The sequence below is a fragment of the Centrocercus urophasianus genome, unplaced genomic scaffold (assembly GCF_019232065.1).
Source record: "Centrocercus urophasianus isolate 14NV4802_14NV808 unplaced genomic scaffold, USGS_Curo_1.0 seq_28, whole genome shotgun sequence".
In the NCBI taxonomy this organism is placed as follows: Eukaryota; Metazoa; Chordata; class Aves; order Galliformes; family Phasianidae; genus Centrocercus; species Centrocercus urophasianus.
Window position 1 is genome coordinate 4,586,047 of NW_024884844.1, and position 21,590 is coordinate 4,607,636.

Genomic DNA, 21,590 nt, shown 5'->3' on the forward strand with positions numbered 1-21,590 from the left:
TTCAGACATCTCCATTGTAGACATCTGGAGTCACTGTTGGAGGACAGGAAGATGTGCAGAACAAAGAGCAGATCAGTCACATCCAACAAATGTCTGTTCTCCCATAATTGTCAAGGTCATCCATGTAAAGTTACCCACAAGTCAGGAAGAGATCAATTTGCCTTCAAATATGTCTTTAACAATTTATTTTTGCTGGGAGAAATGGACTTGTGGGAGGAAATGCTCTTCCTTGGAGCAGCTCTTAAGCACTACAGAAAGAATTGTCTATAGGAAATCTTGTCAGAAGAGGGAAAGAGAATGAGTAATAATACACTGGTTACATTTAGTCCGTAAAATGTCCCTTCCTGGCTTTCCATCAGGCCTGTGCCTTTCTTTGTATCTTCACTGAGGACCTGAGAAAGCAAGGCAGCTAGACTCAGTAATTAATTGTGCTTAAATCCACTGCTTCTTGCCAAAGATGTGTGTGTGCTTTCCTTTGATTTATAGCTGTTTGTTTATGTTGTAGAGCCCAGGTGTCCTTGCAGCAGTAGATGCTACTGTCAACAAAGCACTGGCAGAAAGATACCACATCTCAGGGTTTCCTACGGTGAAGTACTTTAAGGATGGAGAAGAGAAATACACTCTGCCACACCTCAGAACGAAAAAGAAGATCATCGATTGGCTGCAAAAGTAAGTTCTGTCTACTGCCTCCTGAAGTCTGCTTTTCTGAGGGAGCAAATCTTAAATCTGGCTTCATCAGCTGCCTAAATCCCTTGCTAACAGAAGCAAATTGAATTCCAGTATTCGAAGCCATACAAACATGTATGTTAATTGTGATCTCTAATACACCAAATCCTTTATTTGCTGTGGGGTTATTCATTGTTGTCCTGGTAATTCTTTCCCCAAGTAAATATTTTTCAAATGTACACTAAGCCTCTCTCCAGAGAAGGAATAGCGGTGGTTCTGAAAATAAACAGAATGTTTGCTGTTCCCTCTTTAGACCAAGCAGCAGACTTCACTAAGTAACTGAAGCTATGTAGTTGCACTTTTCTCCTTCCAGCTTTTCAGAGCCAGTGCCTGCACTGCCTGCTGCATGGGGCTGAAGGAAAGCCAGACCAACAGAAGCAGCACCCACCTGTCTGCACCTCCCCGCTTTCCTCGACTGATGTGCTAAAATATGCATAAGTTGATGTATGTTGAAAATAATTTCATTTCAAAGAAGAAAGTTATTCATACAATCTCAAAATATTTTAGAATAAAATGTGTTTATTTAAGCACTGCAGTATAAAGCATTTCCACACTCAGTGGAAAACATCTGTGTCTTGTGAAGCTTTAAAATCATTTAATCATTAAGTGCAGATGGTGTGAGGAGTATAATTTTAATTTTTCCGACTCATATTTGATTAGGGGAGGGTGTTTGTATCTGAGTACTTCAGATCAGGTAACAGGTTTAGCCTGGCAGCATCTTTGCTGCGTGTTGAGCAGTTTTATCTACGCTGTACATTCACAGACAGTACTCTTGGCCTCCTTGCTTACACAGGCTGCTGTGTCAATAGTGGATGTTAAATCTCTGGCCTAGTTTCATCAGTTTGTTGGAGGATTTTGAACATGATGTGATTTTTGTTGTATTAAGTACTCAGGTTGATGCTGCCTGTTCATATCAGCAGGTGAATAAGCTCTGAGGAAGAGGGTGTTCATCCCTCCCAGATCCAGCTGTGCTGCTAGAATGCTTTTATCTACCAGTTCGCACGGGGGCAATACAGCCTCCTTGTCTCCTAGTCTAACTGCTAGATGCTTTCCCAAAGAGAGGTGCAGTAGAATAACATCCCTATCTGCTTATGTGGGATCAAATTGTTATAGCTGCTCTGAAGTTGGTAGGAATAGGGATGCGTGTGGGGTACAAGCTAGAGATAAAATTAAAGCTTGTGGAAACCTGTCCTGCTTAGTGGTCTGTCTGGGACAGCATGGGTTTCAGCTCCATTTCCCAGTCTTTGTTGGGCTTGTAGTCTGTGCTGCCACACTGTTGTTAGCAGTATTTGCGTAGCTTATTTCTGGTCACCATGGGGAGGTCCATGTGAGATGAACTCGCACCTCTGACTGTAACTGTAATCGATGATAGCTCACACCAAGAGTGTTCATGTGAAAGCTCAGATCAGCTGGCCTAATTCTGTTGCTAGCAGCTGGCAAATCGATACCGATGGAAATAAAATGGATGTCCATCAAGTGACCTTGAGAAGAACTTTAAAAATTGAGATTTTTCTCCACGTAGTTTTTATGCACCTGATACAACTTAATATGTCATTCAAAGTGACAGGAGAGTCTAAAAATCTAATTTATTACCAAGGCGACATATGAAGGTCTTCATACCATGGCTCCGTTCTGATGATTTTATATAAGTAATCACTATTTAAGAATACAGCAGGAATGAATTTAATGAGTCTGAGAGAAGTCTGTGAGCTGGTGAATAGCAGAAGTTTTGTTAGAGGTGCTCTAGATATGCAGGATTGCTCTGATCTAGTCAGTATGTGCAGTCATAATTGAAACATGACATTCTCTTTATCAAGGTAAAATATTCCAGTTCAGTCACCCCCAGTCTTCCAAGTGGATTGATACTGATTATTGCATCCTGGCTTTAATATCTGAATTCAAGAGAGGGTCATGAAATTCTTTATAGAAGTTTGCGTGATGGCAATAAAGAGAACAAAAAGGGAGTTTGAATGGAAGATGCTGTCCTATATTGGTTGCCTTTTGATTCCATCTGCTTGCTGTTCTCAATTCGTGCCCACAGTGATATTAGAAGCAATGTTCTTTGCAGCCAGATGTTGGATATAATATAGAAGATCTTTGTTCTGCGTACCTATTCGTATGCTTCAATAAGATCACTTAAATTTTATTTTTATTGAGTTACAGAAAATAATAAGCATCTTCTTGTTACTTGATGTTGGAAATATTGAGCATGTTTTCGTAAAGCACAGACACCACGATGGATTGTTTTGCCTTGGTCTCTTAGGGTAGCTGTGACCAGGATGTGATGCCTTGTTCACGTGTTTCCAAAAACATTTTCAAACTGATTTCACTTCTTTTCTAGTCCTGAAGCACCACCTCCACCTGAGCCTGCATGGGAAGAAAAACAGAGCAGTGTTATCCATCTTGCTGGAGAAGACTTCAGGGAGTCCTTGAAGAAGAAGAAGCACACCCTTGTCATGTTCTACGCACCGTGTGAGTACACACTTCTGCATGTGGTTGAGTTTTATGAGCCCTACAGCTTATGAAATGGCAAATTAGTTCCCCTCCTGTTCTCAGGCTTTGTAAGAGTAAAGAATTGGTTCCAAGTACAACTGCTTGGGGCACTATCTTATGTGTCTTTATAAATTGGAAACAAAACAGTATGCAGAATTTATTTAAAGAGTTACTATGTTAATGCAGGCACCAAAGCAGGCAGGGGAACAAAAAAGAAACAAATTTATTTTCCTCTGCAGCATTTTATGGTCCACATAACAAAATGTGATCTTTTATAGGGCAATGGGCACAGAGAGCCTGGACCATTAATGCAGCACTTCAGAAGTGAAATTGATACAGTAGTGTAGGAGGAATCACCCCCTAGAGGAAGAAAGCAAATTTTGATGGAATAAATGTCCATAATAACTCTACATCTAAATTTCGACTCAGAATATTGGCATAGCTTCACCTTTCAGGATTGTTTTGCATGCATCACACACATGCTTTGTTTTTAAAGCTTGTAAAAATATTTCTAGAGAAGTTTTGAATCAAGCTTCTTATAAGTTAGGTGAATGAGAAGAAAATGAGAAAATGCCACACGTTTTCCCCTTCCCTTCATCTTAGATGTCTTCGGAGGTACATGCCATTTCCAGGTATCTGCTTATCTCTGAGTATGCCTGTGGTTCTTGATGTATTACTGCAGCTAGCAGAATCACCTCTTCTAGTTTCCTCTGTTGTTTCAGAGGCATGCAGACTCAGCACAGGTGCTTAATTTTGGTGAAGTTCTCCAAAGGGAGAAGATAGTTCTGGCACTCAACTAAGTCGTATTAATTTGCTTTTATAGCACAGTGACTTAGCTTCCCAGTATGCGAGAAATTCTTCCCTATCAGATGGGTAGCCCTGCTGCTCACAGGTAACCTTTGAGATAAGCAGTTGTCAATATGGTTCCATAAAACTGAAGGTGTTTTTCAGAATGAAAGGGGGAAAAAAAGACACAAAAACAGTTCCTTGATGCTTAATCAGGCAGCTCCTTATTTTGCTTTTGTTTTAGAGAATTAGACATGAGTGGTTTGAGGCTCCTGAGGAGCCCTGCTGAATGTGCTTGTGGAGAGATAGGAGGGGTACAATTCAGAAAGAAGGTTTCTGGAAGGTTGTAAAAGAAAAGGGAAAGGGACTTAATCCCTCCCATCTCAACTCCAGTTCCTTCCCGTTGTTGGCTGAAAATTGCCCGTGTGCTCCCAATTCATGGATCTCAACCAGTTTAGAGTAAGTTGCAACTTGATAATCAAATGCTTCCATATGAAATAATGAGCTTTAGGGGTTACTCTCTCTCAGCTTCCTGTGGAAAGTTTTCGGTTTTTTAGCTGCATCACTTTGAGGCATTAAGTTTTGTCCTCTTCAAGGGTGTGTTTAAAGCAAAGACTGAGTGCAGTAAGTATGGAACTGTCGGGTTGAATGGACAAGGCAGCTCTCACTGTGTTTGCAGGTGGTGCTGAGCAAAGGTCAGCCTGTCCCTGTTTGTGTGAATGGGCTGTGAAAGCAAGGTTTGCATGATGGAAGACTGAAGGGCTGCCTTGAAGAACCAACCTGATGCGTTCTTGCACTGCATGGTTATAGTGCTATGTGAGTTTACCTGTGTGCAAGACAGGTTGCTATTAACTGAAACCGCTTCTGGACTTCTCATGACTCATAAGGCAGCGTTAGTGTTGCCAGTAATGCACGGCTTCTGTTGTGGCAGATGTGCTCTTTGTAAGTGTGGAAGCACCTTTGTGCAGAGTATAAAGCATGCACACAGACTGAGTGCAACGAGCCTGCTCTTTGTTGGTTGCAGGGAAAAGTAGCCAATGAATATTTTAAATCTCTTTTCTGTGAAATGATTATTAGTGTAACAGAACAGTACAGACCATTCTATTTTTTTCTGGTTTTCTACAGTGATAATGTGCTAAATTTGATAGGTTAGTTTTTGTTTACCATCTTCTCAATCTCCAGACCTCTTGGAGCTTACATTGCCAATTAGTCTTAACTTGCTTATTTCAGTGCAGAAGGAGCACCACTAAAATTGCCAGCCCCCCCTTTATATCAAGTAATTTTCTTTTTCTATTCAGATCCACATCTCGGGTCACTGCAGACTCACAGTATGTTACTCCATTCACTTGTGACTCTGTGACAGTATTTGTTACACTTACACATATGCTGAGATATTTTAGGACTAGGGGTGTGTGTATATATGCGTATATAAAATATGTTTATATATAAATATTTATACTAAGAAATGTATCTGTCACCTCCTATTAGAATTTAAAACAGAATGTTGAGTATTCTGACCTTTGTCACAAAGCTCTGTAAAGCTTTCAGCTGGAGTGACAGACCTTTAGGCAAAGGCCACTGATATATATCTTACATCCAAATTAAAATGAGATCTGGCTTTTCTGTGCTTTCCAGTCCAAATTATTTAGTATTTATAGAAGAACCATCAATCTGCTGCAATGCAGATAACTTTGGACTGAGCTGAATGATGCTTTAATGATACTGAACAGAGCTTCACAGTGATTTAGCTCCAGAAGAGAGGAGTGCTGCATCCACACAGAAAAGATGGGGAACTCAGCACCTATTTTCAGGTAAAGCAAAAAGGTATTTCCTGGTGCCTGTGAAATATTTTAAGGACTGGAAATGTGAATCAGAACTCCTGAAAGTGCCAGATGAAAATCTGCTTTTGTGGACTTGACGCTCGCAGAGAATGATATCCGTGATTTCACATTCCCATTGCTCCCTAGTGGCATTTCAGTGCACTGTTAATAACTCATTAAGGGCAGGAAGCAGCTGTAAGGGCAGCTCCTTATTGCTAACTGGGGACAGAGGTGCCAGTCGCAGAAAACTACTGTTGCTTGTCCCAGTTTGTGCCTGGGACCTCATCTTTGTCCTGGTGTCCCCTGGGTACATCGTAGGTGAAAACTGATCCTTGTTTGTGGTGCTAAGGGCCAGCACCTGGGGCAGGCTGCTAGCATCTATGCTGCATAGTACCTGGCCCAATCCTCCAGTAGACTCTTGTGGGTCTAATGTTTAATTGCCACTACATCTTCCCTGATGTTCAAAATCCCTAAAATAAAAGGAAGAAGGGATTGATACAATGTGCTGAAGTGAAGTACAATGCCAGAATGTATTGTGTCTTAGGGGGTTTGAGGAGCAGTAATAATGTTGCACAAGCATTCTAGAGATGTTTTGAGGGGACTTGTGGGATCTGTCTCTGTGCTATTTCTATAGGGCAGCCTTTGGAATACTGGATACCATCGGCAACTCCAGGTTTCCTTTTATAGCTGGTTGGCATAATCCAGAAAATGGGAGAGGAGTGTTTGGGATCACTTTTCATCTAGGATGGCATTTCTTTCTTTTTTCTTTTACCTTCACTTTTTGTTCATACAGCTTATCTGAATGTATTTTATCTGCATTTCTTACTTTGTGAGCTCTCTCCACTCTGTTACCCTGGATAATTGAGATTTGACTTTGCCAATGCATTAAATTTTAACCTTCTCCTAGTATAGCACTGGAAACTGTGCAAAACAGAACCAGTTGGTTGTTGATTAGTTGTCGGAATCGCAGAGGGCAATGAAGCTCCAGTAAATAAAGTATCTTCTCAGTTGGAGATGGTTTTGCTGCATGACTCAAGGTGAATTAAATGGAGAAAAAAAAAAAAAAAGTGATTGAAGCTTGAAGGCTGAGTGAAGCTATGTGTGCATTTTTCAGTGAAATAGGAACATCTGGATTTTCTTCAGGAAGGTACCTTGAATCTGACCCAGACTGCTGTCTGGAAAAGCCTTTGCAGTCCTACGTGGAATTTCTTTTCAAGCATATGCAAAGCCCCATGTCAAATTGATGGCCATCACATTTCTCTAAGTAAACTTCACATGATTTTCTCTTGCTCCATGTCCTTCCCTAGGATTTAATGTGCCTTTCAGATGTAGTTTGGTGATGTGACCATCAAGTTGTTAGCTTTTCTTGGGTGATGCTCCTTCAAGAATCATAGAATCTCCAGAGCTGGAAGGGATGCATGACTGTTGCTGCATCCAATTCATAGCTCCACACAGGACCACCCAAGCTTAGGTTAGGTCTTTTCTACAGCTGTAGAAACGGTTCAGAGATGGGGACACAGAACCCATAGATAGGCAATCTAGAACACTTTAGGCAGAGCTTTACCACAAGGTCACAGCAGCTGATTCACCCCCTCTGCTCAGCACTAATGCGGCAATACCAGAGTGTTGTATTTAGTTCTGGGCTCCCCAGCACAAAAAGGACGTGGATGAGCTCTCATGAGCACAACAAAGAGGTAGTTTGGTGGTTGGTTTGAGTTTTCTGGGGGAGAAAATGTGTTGGTTTGGGGTTTTTTTGCTTTTTTTTTGTCTTTTTGTGTAGTTCTGATTATCTGTAAATAGCTGAGGCTCATTACACACACCTCTCACCTTAATTCTTGTACACAAACGCATTGGTAGCTTTAAGAATTAGAGACCAACTTACAAAAATGTATTCGTTTTGTGGTTGAGATTGCTGCTTCCACAGAGACTACAAATGAATTAACTGTCAGAACCTGGTGTTGTATATAATAAAGCATCACTAAGAGACTTAAATGATGAGGAGGAGTTGTTTATTTTTCTTAGATCAGTCATTTTTAAGGGGAAGGACTTGGTGCTTAGCAAATTCATTGTATTGCTAATTTTTGTAAAAACACAAAGTAGGTGTTCTTAAACAACAACAAAATGTTGGCTGCAGTGAGAAATAATAGGAGTGAAATGCTCTCTTTTTATGGTTTGCAAGGGCAGCAGTTGCCAATGCTATTAACTTGCCAAATGGCCTCAATTTGCAGGACTCAACAGGGTTCACCAAGTGAATTTTTTTAATAAATACTTTGCTGGGAGCTGATTTCCGGTTTGCTTCTCTGTTCAGCAGTGAAACTTTCTCTTTGCTGGAGATTATTTTTGTCAGCTGGAAAAGGTTACTCTCCGGTGAAGCCTGACCCACAGAGGTTACACAGAGAACACCCAGAAATAGACCTTACTGAGGGTGATTTTAATGAGGTATCTTGTACTGAGGGTAGTGGCTGTGCGGTGACGAATGGATATGCAATTAAGACATATCAGCCTCCTTGCTTCTTCCCTCACTTTTTTTTCCTAAGCTTTTTCCTTAAGGACTGAAAGAAATGAACCAGGGCACTTAATTTTGGTGGAATCAAGGAGGAGTTTGGGATGGCCTTGTTCTAAGTTGTTACTGGGAGATGGCACCTGCGTATTGTTCTGGTATACAGCAGAAATGTTCTTTGGCTTCCCAGTCAGGAATCTGACAGTGACACATCATCACTGTCTGATGGGTTGTCCCCTGGCTACTGAGCAGCCAGAAATTGGATCAGAGTGAGGTTTTTAATTCTGACTGTAAATCAGCCCTGCTACCCCTGTGCATCTCATCAGCAGCACATGAAAGGCTGAAGGCTGCAGCAAACTTGCATTAATTTTACTCACAGGTAACCCTGCTGTTCTGGTTCTGTATCCCAGTGTGCTCCTCAGTCTTTCCGCAAAGAAAAATTTTCCAGTCTCTTCCATCCAAGTTTTGTGTTGAGGAAAACGCATGGCAGAAAGCACTGAGCTGGGAGTCCATGCTCTGGTTGCCCTGAGCATAGAGCAGGTGTCGGTGGGTTTTTGCTATTCATGCTAACAGTCAGCTCCTGTCTGCTCCCCAGACCTACCAGCATGCTTCTGCGACCTGAGCTGCTTTCAGAAAGCTGCTCTTAAGAAATCAGCGGTGGATCCTTCTGCTCCCTTCACTGAAGGAAGCTGGACAAAGTTGGCTGCTCTGTGTCTCTGTGCAGGAAGCTTTGGGCAGAGCTGGCTGAGTGATTCTGCATGAAGGAGGCTCAGCTAGCTGAAACACTCAGTATCTGAGTTAACAAAGTCCAAATGTATCAAGCAGAGTAGTACAGATGAGTTCAGTGCCCTGAGGCATCCTCCACATGGCTCTCACCAAGTGTTTTCCCATCATTGTCAAGCACAACTTGTTAGGTTCTCATTAGGAGGCTGTATTGAGGAGTCTGAACAAAATGTGCATGATTGTAAATGAAGTTTAAGCTATCAAAAATGACTGAAAACATGCTGAACTGCAGTGCAACACTGAACAGAAAAAAAAAGAAAGTCCATTTCAAGGCAAAACCCTGTGCAGGAAGGATGTTCTGAATGTTGGATGAGGCAGCAGCCAGGTCTGGGCCCTCTGATAACGAGGCTGCAGATCCTGTGTGCACACTGCAGAACTGCAGTGTTGGCTCCACAGTAGCACTGTTCTCTTGCATTAGCAGTGCCCCTGCTGCAGGCCTGTGTCGACGAGGTGCGTTTGTGCTGATGCCATAAAGCACATTAGCAAGCTGGTTTTGGTAAAGGGTGAGCATGTAGAGTGGTGCCTGCAGTCAGGCTTTCAGAGCTGCTCCTAGCCCCAGTGTCTGTGCCAAGGCTATTAATTAGCACAGAGTATTTTTAATTGCTCTGAACTCACAAGTTCAGAACGCACTTCATTGGCTGCATGTAGCTGTGATGAGTGCTTACAGTAAGCTGGCCTGGAGCTGGGGTATTAAACCTAACTTTAGCAGGGTGACTCTAACTGTTCATTTCTAGTGCTGTGGGTTTCTAGGGATTTAGTTTATGTATCCTTGTTCTCCTCTGTATACCCAAAAGTGCTACAGAACTAAAGGTAACGCTAAAGGTAACACAGTTTGCAGGGTACAAGTGCCTTGGTAAAGCACTTAGTCTGAGAATGTTGTGATGAGCATGGACAACAGAGCCTGGATTACAGCTCAGGAATTCCCAGCTCTCAGCTTTGTGTAAATTTCTTCTTTCTCATAAAATCCTTTTTGTCTCAGAAAATCATAAGAAATAGATTTGAAAATAGCCTTTTAAGAGATCTGATCAATCTGGAACCCTAAAGGAGAGTCAACCATTTTTAAATCCTGTAAAACTTTCCCTAAAGCTTAGTGCAGAATGGAAAGTCTTTTAAATGCTGGCAAAATAAAAGTTCAAATAGGTTGGGAAAACAGGACAAGAACAACAAAAAGACACAACTATGTTGAGAAATTGGTATCAGGCTGCCTGTCATTGTTAGGAGTGAGGCAAGCTCTGGTTGACCCAGTGCTTAAATGAAAACCTCATGACCTTTACTGAATCAAAGGACAAATCCATCTCAATTATTAATACCTTGTGTCTTGGAAATACGATTATGCTGTGTGTCAGGACATGTCATAAAATGACATGATAAAATTCCAGATATTTCAATTAGAAGAGCTTCCAGTTCTCCACTGGTAGAACAGAAGCAAATTAACCTTTCAGAACATCTCTGGGCACCTTTCTCAGATCTGCCCGTGGTTTCAATGACTTGTGTAGCTGCACGAATTGTGCTGGTTTAAGCAGTATATCTGTGTTTGGCTCTTACCTATGCAATTACTGCCCACGGCCTGTCTTTCCTTGATTGACCCAAGTTTTAATTCTGAATAATCGCCTGGAACTCTTGAAATGGAAACAGACTTTGCTTTGCACTGCAATCTACAACTCCTGGCTTTGCTTTGAAAGCTGTGCACTGTTCTGCTTTCTCTCACTTAGAATTGCAGTCATTTGAACAGCAATAGCAGAGGGCATATCTACCCCTGTCATTTAGTCAGTGATTATTTCGAGCAGTGATGAGGAATCTGAAAGCCATTCCCTGCTCTGCACTTTGCTTGCTGAGCCCTCTGAGGCCTGGATGCTTTTGCAGTAGCATGAATGGAGTCAGCCCCTTGCAGCTGGGCTCTGTCACACAGGGCTGGGGACCCAGAGAGTCACTTAACCTCTTCCTGACTCCATTTAACCTTGGGTGTAATGATGGAGAGTGATAATTGCATCTGTCTCTCTTAGGGCAATTTGATGCATAATTAATTGATCCTGGTTAACGGGTTAACACATTTGAGATCACCCATTGAGAAGCAGTAAAAGAAGTGGAGAGCCAGTGGGGCAGCAGAGCCCTTCCTGCAAAGAGCTGAGCAGACAGCGCATGTACTATGGTCTCATATCACTGGAATTGGAGACATCCTGCTAGGAGCTGGTCAGTGCTTTGTTCTGAAAATGCTGATGGTTGAAAGTTCTTCTTTTTGCGGAGGAAATAGTTTGCAACATGAAAATGTTTGTGTGTTTAAACTGTCTTTGAATCTCGTGTAAAATGTGTGCACCCAGCTCTATGAGTTACCACATTTTATTATGTACAGGATACTGAAAGCATGCACACAGCTTTGGTGGGGTTACACATTGTTTATTAACAAGGCACAAAAAGTGTAGGGTCATACTGTCTGATGTCAGGGTGCCTGATGTGTTCTGGCAGAGCCACAGTGGGATGCTCTGGTTGGGGTCAGCACGTGTCCTTCACGTGCAAGAACAGCAAAAGCCCATTGCTTCCAGCAGCTGCAGCTTGTATGGCAGCATCTCTTGTAGAAAAGCATTCCCTTTCAAATTCAGAATCACTAGTGATAAGGAACACAAGTTGTTTCTTGTCTGAAGTTGATCAGCTTCAGTTCCCAGTGAGCTCTGGAGGATACTGAGTAGCTTGAGTCACGTGTGATAGTGAAAACTAGACTGGTTTCCTGATTTCTGTCATTTCTGTCTTTGGACTGAAAGCTGCTGACACACTTGAGCTTTTTGACTCTGTTTGCAATAAAAAGTACCTCCCCATCCTTTTGGTTTCCCTGTGGGTCTTCTGAACCCCCTCCATTTAGAACACGTTTTAGAGTTGTGGATCCAGAACTGCAAGCAGCATTTTGGAGGTGCCAGCATAGTGGCCCTCTCCACACCTACTTAATAGTTTCATTTATACGTTCAGTGAAGTTGCTTCTGACAACTCCATTTTCTTTCAAAGCTATTGCTGGTATTATTTGGATTTCTTCTGCTTCTAATACATTTAAAGCGCTTATATACTTAAAAAATCATTATTACCTCTGCTGACTGTAGATACTGCTTTGATGTCCATTTGCTTCCTTTATCTATTTTGTACAAATTGTTAGCTTTTGATTTATATTCATTAAAAACAGCTTCACCTTTCTTCTATGTGCTATGTTAATACAGCTTCTACTCTTCTAAGGGAACTGAATTAACCTTGTGCTGTTCAGCTGTAGAGAGGTTATGTTATATCACTGGGCTTTGTAGTTTCAAATTAAACAAAGCATGAAGTAACTTAAAGGACTGTTTCATATTTAAGCAAGTAGAAACCTGCATCTTATGCAAACAGGACTTGATTCCTTTAGGCAATTCTGAACATTTCACACAACTTTATTTTAAATTCAATAAGATGACTGTTGTCCAACAAGGGGCATCTACAATCACACACCTCTCAGGAGGCATCTTTATAATTGTTATCTGGTCCTAATACCTTTGTACATTGGAGCTTTAAGAATCCCTCAGTTTTTCTTTTGGCTTTGTCATCATTAAGCAGTTAACTTGGATAAAAAGAGAAACCCTTCCTGACAAAAAGTACTGTTTGAATCTAATAATGATATGTGGGTTATTCACTTGATCGCTCAATTACTTTTAAACTTTACATCCCATCTACATCCCATGGGACCATACAATTATGGGGAATGTTACAGTTGTGCATACAGGATATTATTTCTATGGCTTTATTGATTTTTACCACCACAATGTATGCTTGATTACTTGTATTTCTGGGGTGGCGTGCACTTTTTTTTAATATCAGTTTCACTTGTTTCTTACCTTAGCTGACAAATTACTTTATATTGTTTTCCCAGGTCTGCTTTTTATTTAAAAAAAAAAAAAAAAAAAAAAGTAGTTGGCAAGCTAACATGAGCACTTAATAAATTCTACTATTTCCCATGCAATATTTTGGTTTTACATCATATATACAATTTTTTTGTGGCATGGTGTTGGAAACAGCATCCAGCTCAAGTCTGTTCTTTATTTCTTCGGAGTTCTCAAACTCGTGTTTCTGTGAGGATGAATCTTGCTTGTATTGGCCTCTTCAGCACCATTGTGGCCTCAGACCAAACCCAGATCACTCCTTTTTTCCTCAAAGATGCCCCAGCTATGCTGTACCACACAGCTGTTCCTGCTGTTGGTAAACTCAGTCTGCACAAAATAAGCTGGGTCATATATTTTCCATCACTTCATCTCTCCCTCTTCCCCCCAGAAAACATGAGCTTTCCTTTAAATGCCTCACGCTGATTAGAGAAGATTTAATCTGACCATTTTGCCATCCCCTCAGTTGTCATGAGTCTGTATAAAACCTGTTTGCCTCCTTGCTTTCCCTCATCTCCTGTTCATCAGCCATTCCTCTTGAATTTTTACCTACCGAAACTGTATTTTTCCATGTTAGGAACCTAGTTTTCAAGGTCAGCTATGTATCTTTGCCCCCTGTGACTGTATTGCAATTTACCTTCCCAGCCCAAACAACTTTGGCATGAATAATAAAGTAAAAAAAAGTCTGATGTGGGTTCGCGTAAGACTTTTAATGTTGTAGTGCAAAGACAAGGAGATCTTAGGGCCTTTCCATAGCAGATGTTCTCATGTGAATTCATGGGCCTATGGCATAAGCAAGCAGTCTTGGTGTGTTGGCAGGTTGCAGCAGTTAGGCACAACAGGTACCTCTGTGCTGTGTGGAAGAGCCTCTGTGTAGTACAAGATTTTGAGCATGGAGATGTGAGAAGATCTGACCACAGCTGTATCAAGGTTGTATCATTCACAGGCCAGGAACACAGAGCAGCCCTAACACATGTTGCTGCGTGTGCACTAGATTTTGAGCTTTCTTGTTTTCCTGCCAGGTGATGCAAGTGTGTCTGCATTAGGAAATGCAGTTAGCTCACCATTTTCGGAAATGGTTATAGAGGTTTTAAGTGCCAGTGCTGGGATCCTGGGGAAAGTCAGGATTTTTCCACAGCAGATTTCTTATGGATTTATCAAATCACACAGGAAATCACTGCTCCAATTTGTTGTTAATCCTGTTAAGATTTGTTAATAACACAATTTGTTAGGAACAAAGACAGAAAACAGTAAAGACCTGCATTTGTGTTAGAGGTCTCTGCCCCAGATGTGCTACTTCCAATGATGCTCAATTGAAAATCCGTCCCCTGGCCTCGTAGGAAGCATGTGCTTCTACAAAAGGCCCCACATTGATCCACTAAAATGAAATTAATCTTCCTACCTTCAGTCCACGGCAACTTAATGTTCTATAAATACGCCTGAGAAGGATGTAGGACATTTTGATTCTTGACACCTCACTCATACCTTCAGCTGCCACCAGTTTATTTTCCTTTAGTGGCAGCCTATTTGGAAAATCCTTTCCTAGGAGTCCACATGCTTTCCTGTTCCCCGTGTACAGCGCTCAGTACATTTTCTTTCTTTCCACTTTCAAATCTGGAAGGTAGTGTTAACACTTAAAAATAAATGTGTGATAGTGGGTGTGAAGAGGGAATGGGGAGAACAAGTTTTCCGTCTGTCAAAATGAAGACATCAACCTCTGCTTTTATTTTTTTGGCATGTGTGCCTTAAATAGAATGACTGGGTTGGGTGACTTCCAAGTGTTTGCTACATTTGGCAATCCTTCTAAATTGTAACAGATGAAGTTCTGCTATTCCATATGATACGCTCCTTCCCCCTTTTTTCGGTGACTCTGTGAAGCTCCTTGGGAATTCAGCACAGCGTTCACATCTGTTCCGTGGATGGATGTCCAAGGCTAACAAAATGCCTACTGGACTTGGAGTTATCTCTGCCAAAAGCCATATGGCTGTGTTTTAGTTTTGCAAGCACACTGCAGTAAAGAAAGGATGGTGGGCCAAGAGAGAAGGGAGGGGAGGCATGGAGCTTGAAGGTAAGCTTCTTGTCAGTCGGTATTAGATTGGGAAGATGAACAGGTCACAGAAAAGTAGAAAGTGAGCATTGGGAGTACAGGTTAGTTTTCCAGGTGTTTTGAGTTATATGACAGTTGTTTACCCAACAGGCTGTCCAGGAAAGTGGTGGGGTCACTGTCCCTGGAGGTGTTCAAGAACCATGGAGATGTGGCACTGAGAGATGTGGTCAGTGGGCACGGTGGGAATGGGTCAGTGATTGGGCTAGGTGACCTTAATGGTCTTTTCTAACCTTTGTGATTCTGTGATCTTCTTCATGTGCTGCTTTTGAGCATAACATCATAGCATGTTTACTCTTGCCTACTATTTCCAAAATACTGTAACAGCGTGGATAATTGGATACTCTCTTTTGGCTTACAAACATGCATCTGTTGACACTTCTCTGAACCGTCAAGAACACAATCTCCTATTCAGGTTGTTCTGATTCTGTTGGAGAGTGTGGCTTGTGGAGAGCTCTAACCTGCTGCAACTTGAGAAGGAGCTTAAAGCAAATCCGTAGCAAATGCCCCATGCTTCCAGGTCCAGCAAATGAGAAGTGGGAACTGTGTTGCTGATGAATCATAAAGCAAGATAATGTGAAGTCTTGCATTTCTCTTGAGATGTCTTGAGAATTGAGAATTTGAAAGTTGGTGTTTGGTGAAATTTAAATTTCAAGCTGAAGATGATGAGCAGAAATAGAGACCTGAAAAGTTTCAGAATTTTGGAGTCATTATGTTTAGGTGTAGCAGTTGGGCACCATGCTTTCCAATAAGCTGCAGTGTATGAACATGTAGACTAGAGCAAGCATTCCAGTTTTAGAGTGTTCTGATTTTTCTTATTGTTTTTTTTTTTTCCCTCTACAATTGCTTTTAAATGTTTTTGCCAGTTCTGAGTTATTTCTATAGAGCAGTGTTAAGAGGCTAACCATGGAGTTCACCTCACAGTACAGGACATAAGCAAAGATGTGTCAGGAGACTGACTTGATCCAAAGGCTTTTCAGTGCTAGGCAGATGGAACAGGCAAATGGTGAGAGAGAAGATGGGTTGCTGGCATGGACTTTTGGGATGGGAGCAGTGCTGGCAGCCTGGAGCAGTAGCCTCCTCCTTTTCTTTCTTGACTGGTTTCTCCCTGACAGATGCTGAACTGCTCAACAAAGTTAATATTTGGCAGGCTGTGGAGGACGCACGGGCTCCAGCTGAAATACAGCTGCTGTCAGGATAGGCTGCCATTATATTGCATAGAGTTTGAGATCAGTAAGGTGGATTTGGAGAAGCGGCTCAGTTTCCCAGGAAATGTCCATTTGACTTCTTGGTGCTATTAGGCACTGCACAGACTCTCAGTGGCATTCATACCTGTGTGTCATTGCAGTGCTTTTGAAATCCCATTCTAATGAAAAAATAAAATTCAAAGTAGTGTGTGTAAGTAATGAAATTGTATTTTGGTCAACATCATAGGGCTTTTCTTGAAGCTTTTCTTTTGTGAAAAGAGATGTGCAGAGTTCATGTACAGATACTGTTTCTTCTCACCCCAAAGAACAAGTGCAGTTTGAGGAAGTAGCTTTGAGCCTAACAGGGCATTTGTTCAGTTCTGAATTAAAATTAGCACATCCACTTCTTTACCAGTGTTTTACAAAGACGAACAGCAGTAGCACAAGCTATAATTGGAACTTGTGAACAACTCATCTGTTCTTACCCAGAAAAAATACCAGGATGAACTCTTGTGCCTTCATAGAGTTATGTGGGCTTGATGGAAATGAAGCCTTTCCTTTTGTTCCTGCATCTGAGCAGAGGAAGTGTCCTGAGAGTTTGCTTCGGATCTACTTGGGAGGGAGGTTTCAGAGATGCGGGCACTTTGTTTTTCAAAGTTTTCCTGTGTATTGATATTTTGAGAGCAGTTCAGATTTATCAAACAGTAAGCCTCACGTTTGAGATAAGAACACTCAAATCTGAATGCTGAATCAAGAGAGCTGTTCCTGTTTCGTGTATGTGTTTTCTTTTGAAATGTTTGAGTGTATTTACTGTACAGGAAGGGACAGAGTGGCCCTTCGTTCAGCACTGTATGGTACCTGCAGGTGTCGGGCAGGCTCCCCCGCAGAGCTTTGGAGTTCTTGCTTGCTGTCTGTGAAACCTTTCTGGGGTCGCCCATTTTGTGATAAGTGGGAGGAGAGTGAGGAAGGCCAGCAACAGTCATCCTAACCCAGGACTGAGCTCCTCCCTGTACGTGAGGATGTGTTGCCTGTTGGACTTGCTCTTCCTCACCCTGGCGATCGCAGATCCTTGGCTCTAGCACAGGCAATTCCCAAACACATCCAAATGCTCCTCATGGTTTTTAAGACAGTTTTTGTTCCAACAACTTCCTTTCTAAATTCCAGCCTCCTCCTGTTCACCACAGAACTATCTTTATTCCTGTCTCTAAATGCAGTTGTATCTGTGGCAACAGCAGTTATAGCCTATGTGGTAATACTCACGAGGAAGTACAGAGCACGGAAATGGTTTGTCTGTTTGTGGCTAGTGATGGGTCAGTGCTCTTAAGTGACTGGCTATGGGGACTGGCCCCCGGTACCTAATTGGGGACTTAATGTAAGTATATGCTTATATTGCTTGCAGGATTTTAAACACGTGCTTGAGTTCATGTAGCTGGAACACATGGTTTGCAGATGCCTAGTCCTGCTCTATTCCTCCCACAGCTGGAGAACTCTCATCTAGAATTATTTTTAATACAGTTATTCCCCTAATTCACCTACATGTCTTGAGTTTGTCATGGTGTCTTAATTACAACTAACGTTTGTGTTGTTCTTTTCTGCTCATGTCAAACAGGGTGCCCTCACTGTAAAAATGCCATTCCACATTTTACAACTGCTGCCGAAGTCTTTAAAGAAGATCGAAAGGTAACTAATTTGCTGTTGATCATTTTGGAGATATTTAAGAACTTTCCATCTGTGCTTTGCAGGCTTTACTTACTGATGAGGTTGTAGGCTTGCAGGTAAAATTGTTGTTGAGCTAATGGATGTGTATGTGCCTCTCAAGGGCTGTATCTTTTGGGTCAAGCTGATTTACACTTCAAACAGCTTCTTTGTTTTCTTTTCTTTGTTTTCTTTTATTTGTTTTATTTTCTGTTCAGTCCTTTGTGCAAGACTTTTTTTCTGTGAAGCGAGGCACATCGTTTTTCAGTGAAAGATTAATAAAAGATAATTAACCCTTGCTTGCATAAATATATTACATTCCTGCTGGTTGGCTGGCTTGAGTCTGGGATGTTATGCCCTTCTTAAGGGCCTTTATACTTCTGCCTTGAAGGTTCATCTGATGGCCAGAGTGCAACATATTTCCATGCGTCAGCTGAGCCATTTTAACTGAGAGCATGCATGTCTGGGATTTAAAAAAAAAACAACAAACTGAGGCACTGGCTTAAGCAGATAACTGCTCAGAAATATGCTTATTATCTCTGTGAACCGTATTTCATTCTGATCTTGTTCTAATGCCACTGTGGCTCTGCGTTTGGCTATGGCAGGGAAAAGGTTCAATTTAGTAGGGAAATGAAGAGGTAATTTTAAAACAGTTACACCCCTACGAGTCTGTCTACTTCCACAAGGGATGAATTTATGGTGCTTTTTTCTCTTCCCTGTGTTTTTTTTTTTCTGTAGCTCATAGAAGCCTCAGATTGTCAAGAAAGAAATCATTTCTCTACCACTGAATGCATCAAATCAGCAGTCCCTCACTTACATCCTCTTGCCCAGGTTGCACATGGAAGATTGAGAGCCATGCAGCTCTCACTTCTCTTACTGCTGTAAATCAGTGCCTTTTGGTTTCTTATTTCTTCCTGAGATCGCTAAGGACGTGTCCTTGTTTTCCCACCTTCCTCTAGTTTCTTCCTAAATTCATTAAAATTTCACCCAGAGGAGATGAAGCAAATATCCCACACAATGTGAAGCATGTTTATCAGAGCCCCACGTTGTATTAGCAACCGATGTGAATCATAGCACGTTATATTGGATGTTATTGGACATGGAGGTGGTAAATGCAAGTTTGTGAAGCTTCCGGCTTGGGCTGCAGGTTATGAGAGGGCTCAGAGCAAAGCTGTGGTTGGTGGTTGCAGTTCTTGATTTCAATGTAAGGCTGAAGTAGAGAAGTATAAAATGTAATGAGTTGGAACAGGAGGGCCAGTAGGGAATATGAGGACTGGTGCAATTTTGAGGAGTTGTGTGCAGTTAGGGAAAATGATGTTATTCCGCCCTAGTGACTTACGAAAGTGCCAGGGATTGATTATCTGGGGAACACTGTTGAACCGTGTGCAGCCATAACCTGACAAGGTTTCTTGCTTCCAGTAGTTGCCCTTGTGGGAAAGAAAACAAGTCTACTTAAAACTTAAAGGTGCCCAGCTGTTCCCGCAAGCCATGCTGGGCAAATCCCCGTGTTTCAGACTGGCTGAGCCTAAATGTTTCGCTAATTCATGCTTCTGTGGGGTTTGAAACTTCTCTAAAAATAATGCTTAAAGAGAAGTGCTTTTTCCCCCAGGAACATAGAAGAATTATTAAGTGTATTCCTTTTGAGTCTGTAGTTCTGGCTCCTGTCTTGTCTTTTTTTTCCCCGGAGGGAGATTTTTTTACTTTACAGGAGTAGCATTTAAACTATATCTTCTTTCCAGCAGGGGTGGTCCTTTAATTAAACGTTTAATTCTGCAGAAGCCGAAGAAAAATGAAAAACATTCCAGCTGCGAATGGTTGGAAATGGTATCTTAACAGGTGTCCTCTGGGAGACTTTGCGTGTTTACATAGGAATTTTAAAGATGAACAGAAGTCGAAGCTGCTAAAACCTGTCTCTGGCTCTTGGGATTGGCTGTAACAGGGTGATTTTGGTGCAGTATCCCCCATAGGGATGTGTGTGGCACTGTGTGCTTTTAGATCATCCACATTGCTGGAGTCAGAGTTCAGAAACGCTGTGCTTGGAACTTCGGCTCCATGTGTCAGTTTGGTGGCTACATCACTGCTGGTGGAAGCAGGGGTCCTGGGTGCTGGCCTAAGAGCACAGCCCTGGGTGTAACCAGGGAGGGTTCTTGCAGAGCTCAGGCTGCCTGCATGGCTTTCTTGGCCTGAAGGCATTCAGTGTCAGGAAGAGCAGATGTGGGACAGGCTGGTCCAGTGAGGCACCTAACATGTTGCTGCTTTCAGTTATTTAAAAAGAAAAAAGAAGGAAAAAAGCCATGTGGAATATTCTTGCCTTAGGGGGATGTGGCCTTTGCGTACAGCTGCTAGGGGGAAAGCCTTTGGCCTCTGTTTCGCAGCTGGAGTTTTGGCAGTGACCAAAACCAGAAGATGCACATGTGAGGGTTGTTGCTTTGCAGAACAGATGGAAGATGTGCACTAACTGCTCTGGAGACTCTTGAAAGGGTACCAGCTAAATCTTAAAAAATCTGCATTCTGCCTTTTGGCTTATTGGAACATTCAGCTTGAAGGAATTGATTTGTAATGCTCCAGTTTGGATTAGCTGAAGGAAAGATATTGACTCTTCAAGCCCTTTCAGTAACAAATCTCTGTAACCCTCCAAAGAGGCTGCTGTTTGGGCAGTCTCCTCCAGTTCCAGAGAAGTCTGTTCCTGTATAAATGCATTGACCCAGATCCCCTGCAAATGGGTTTGTATTGAAACCACAGCAGCAGAGATTGCTGGAAGGACTGCAGTTCCTGGGCTGAGCTGGTGTCCCAGCAGGGATCTGCAAGTTACAGTGAGGCTGGTGAGTTCCCACATGTAGTGAGCACTGGCTTTGTGGGCCCGTTTTGAATGTGATGATAATCATGAAAACAATGTATAGAACCACAGAATGGCTTGGGTTGGAAGGGACCTTGAAGATCCTTGAGGTCCAACCCCCTGCTGTGGGCTGGTTGTCCCCCACCAGATCTGGCTGCCCAGCACCCATCCAACCCAAACTTTAACTCCTCTAGGGATGGGGCACCCACAGCTTCTCTGAGCAGTTTGTTCAGCTGTACTGTCTAGCGTTATCCAAATGTGCTAAATATTTGAATTTGGCCAAGAATTTGATCTCCCTTTGCTTAAAAAGAATGTGTTGAATTTCTTTTTAATTAGGCTCATTAAAAATGGTGATGTTAGCACTGTACATTTTGGTGACTTCTAATGAATCTTTCCTTTGCAAATAGGCCTGCTTTGAGAGCAGCTGATGAATTGCAGCCATGGTAATGCTGCTGTGGTACATCAGGACATCTAATAATGAATCATCCATGCACGAGGCCATTTGCATTGAAGGCAATAGCTGAATCTCAACAAACTTTAGCAGGCTAGTTCGTAACTGTTAGGATCCAGAGCAGGTAATATAAATAGAAATTGTGGAGTAATCATAGAGAAGGGTGTGCATCTGTCTTGCTCTTAGCTACTTTTAAGACATTTGGCAACAACAGACTTTTTTTTCCTCATAATCAAGTAAGTGTCCTATGGAATTGACTGTACTTTCAGGCCATTGCTTAGTAGCATTCTTCTCCATGTTGCAATTTTAGATTTATTTTAAT

At 41.9% G+C, this 21,590-nt stretch overlaps 1 protein-coding gene across 1 annotated transcript in view; it reads left to right on the plus strand.

Annotated features, from left to right (window-relative positions):
• PDIA5 (protein disulfide isomerase family A member 5) overlaps positions 1-21,590 on the plus strand; it is a 92,091-nt gene that overhangs the window by 61,399 nt on the left and 9,102 nt on the right. The window contains exons 14-16 of the mRNA XM_042827018.1: positions 506-669; positions 3,068-3,198; positions 17,896-17,966. Of these exons, the coding sequence (XP_042682952.1) occupies positions 506-669; positions 3,068-3,198; positions 17,896-17,966 (366 nt within the window). The remainder of the gene's footprint in view (positions 1-505; positions 670-3,067; positions 3,199-17,895; positions 17,967-21,590) is intronic.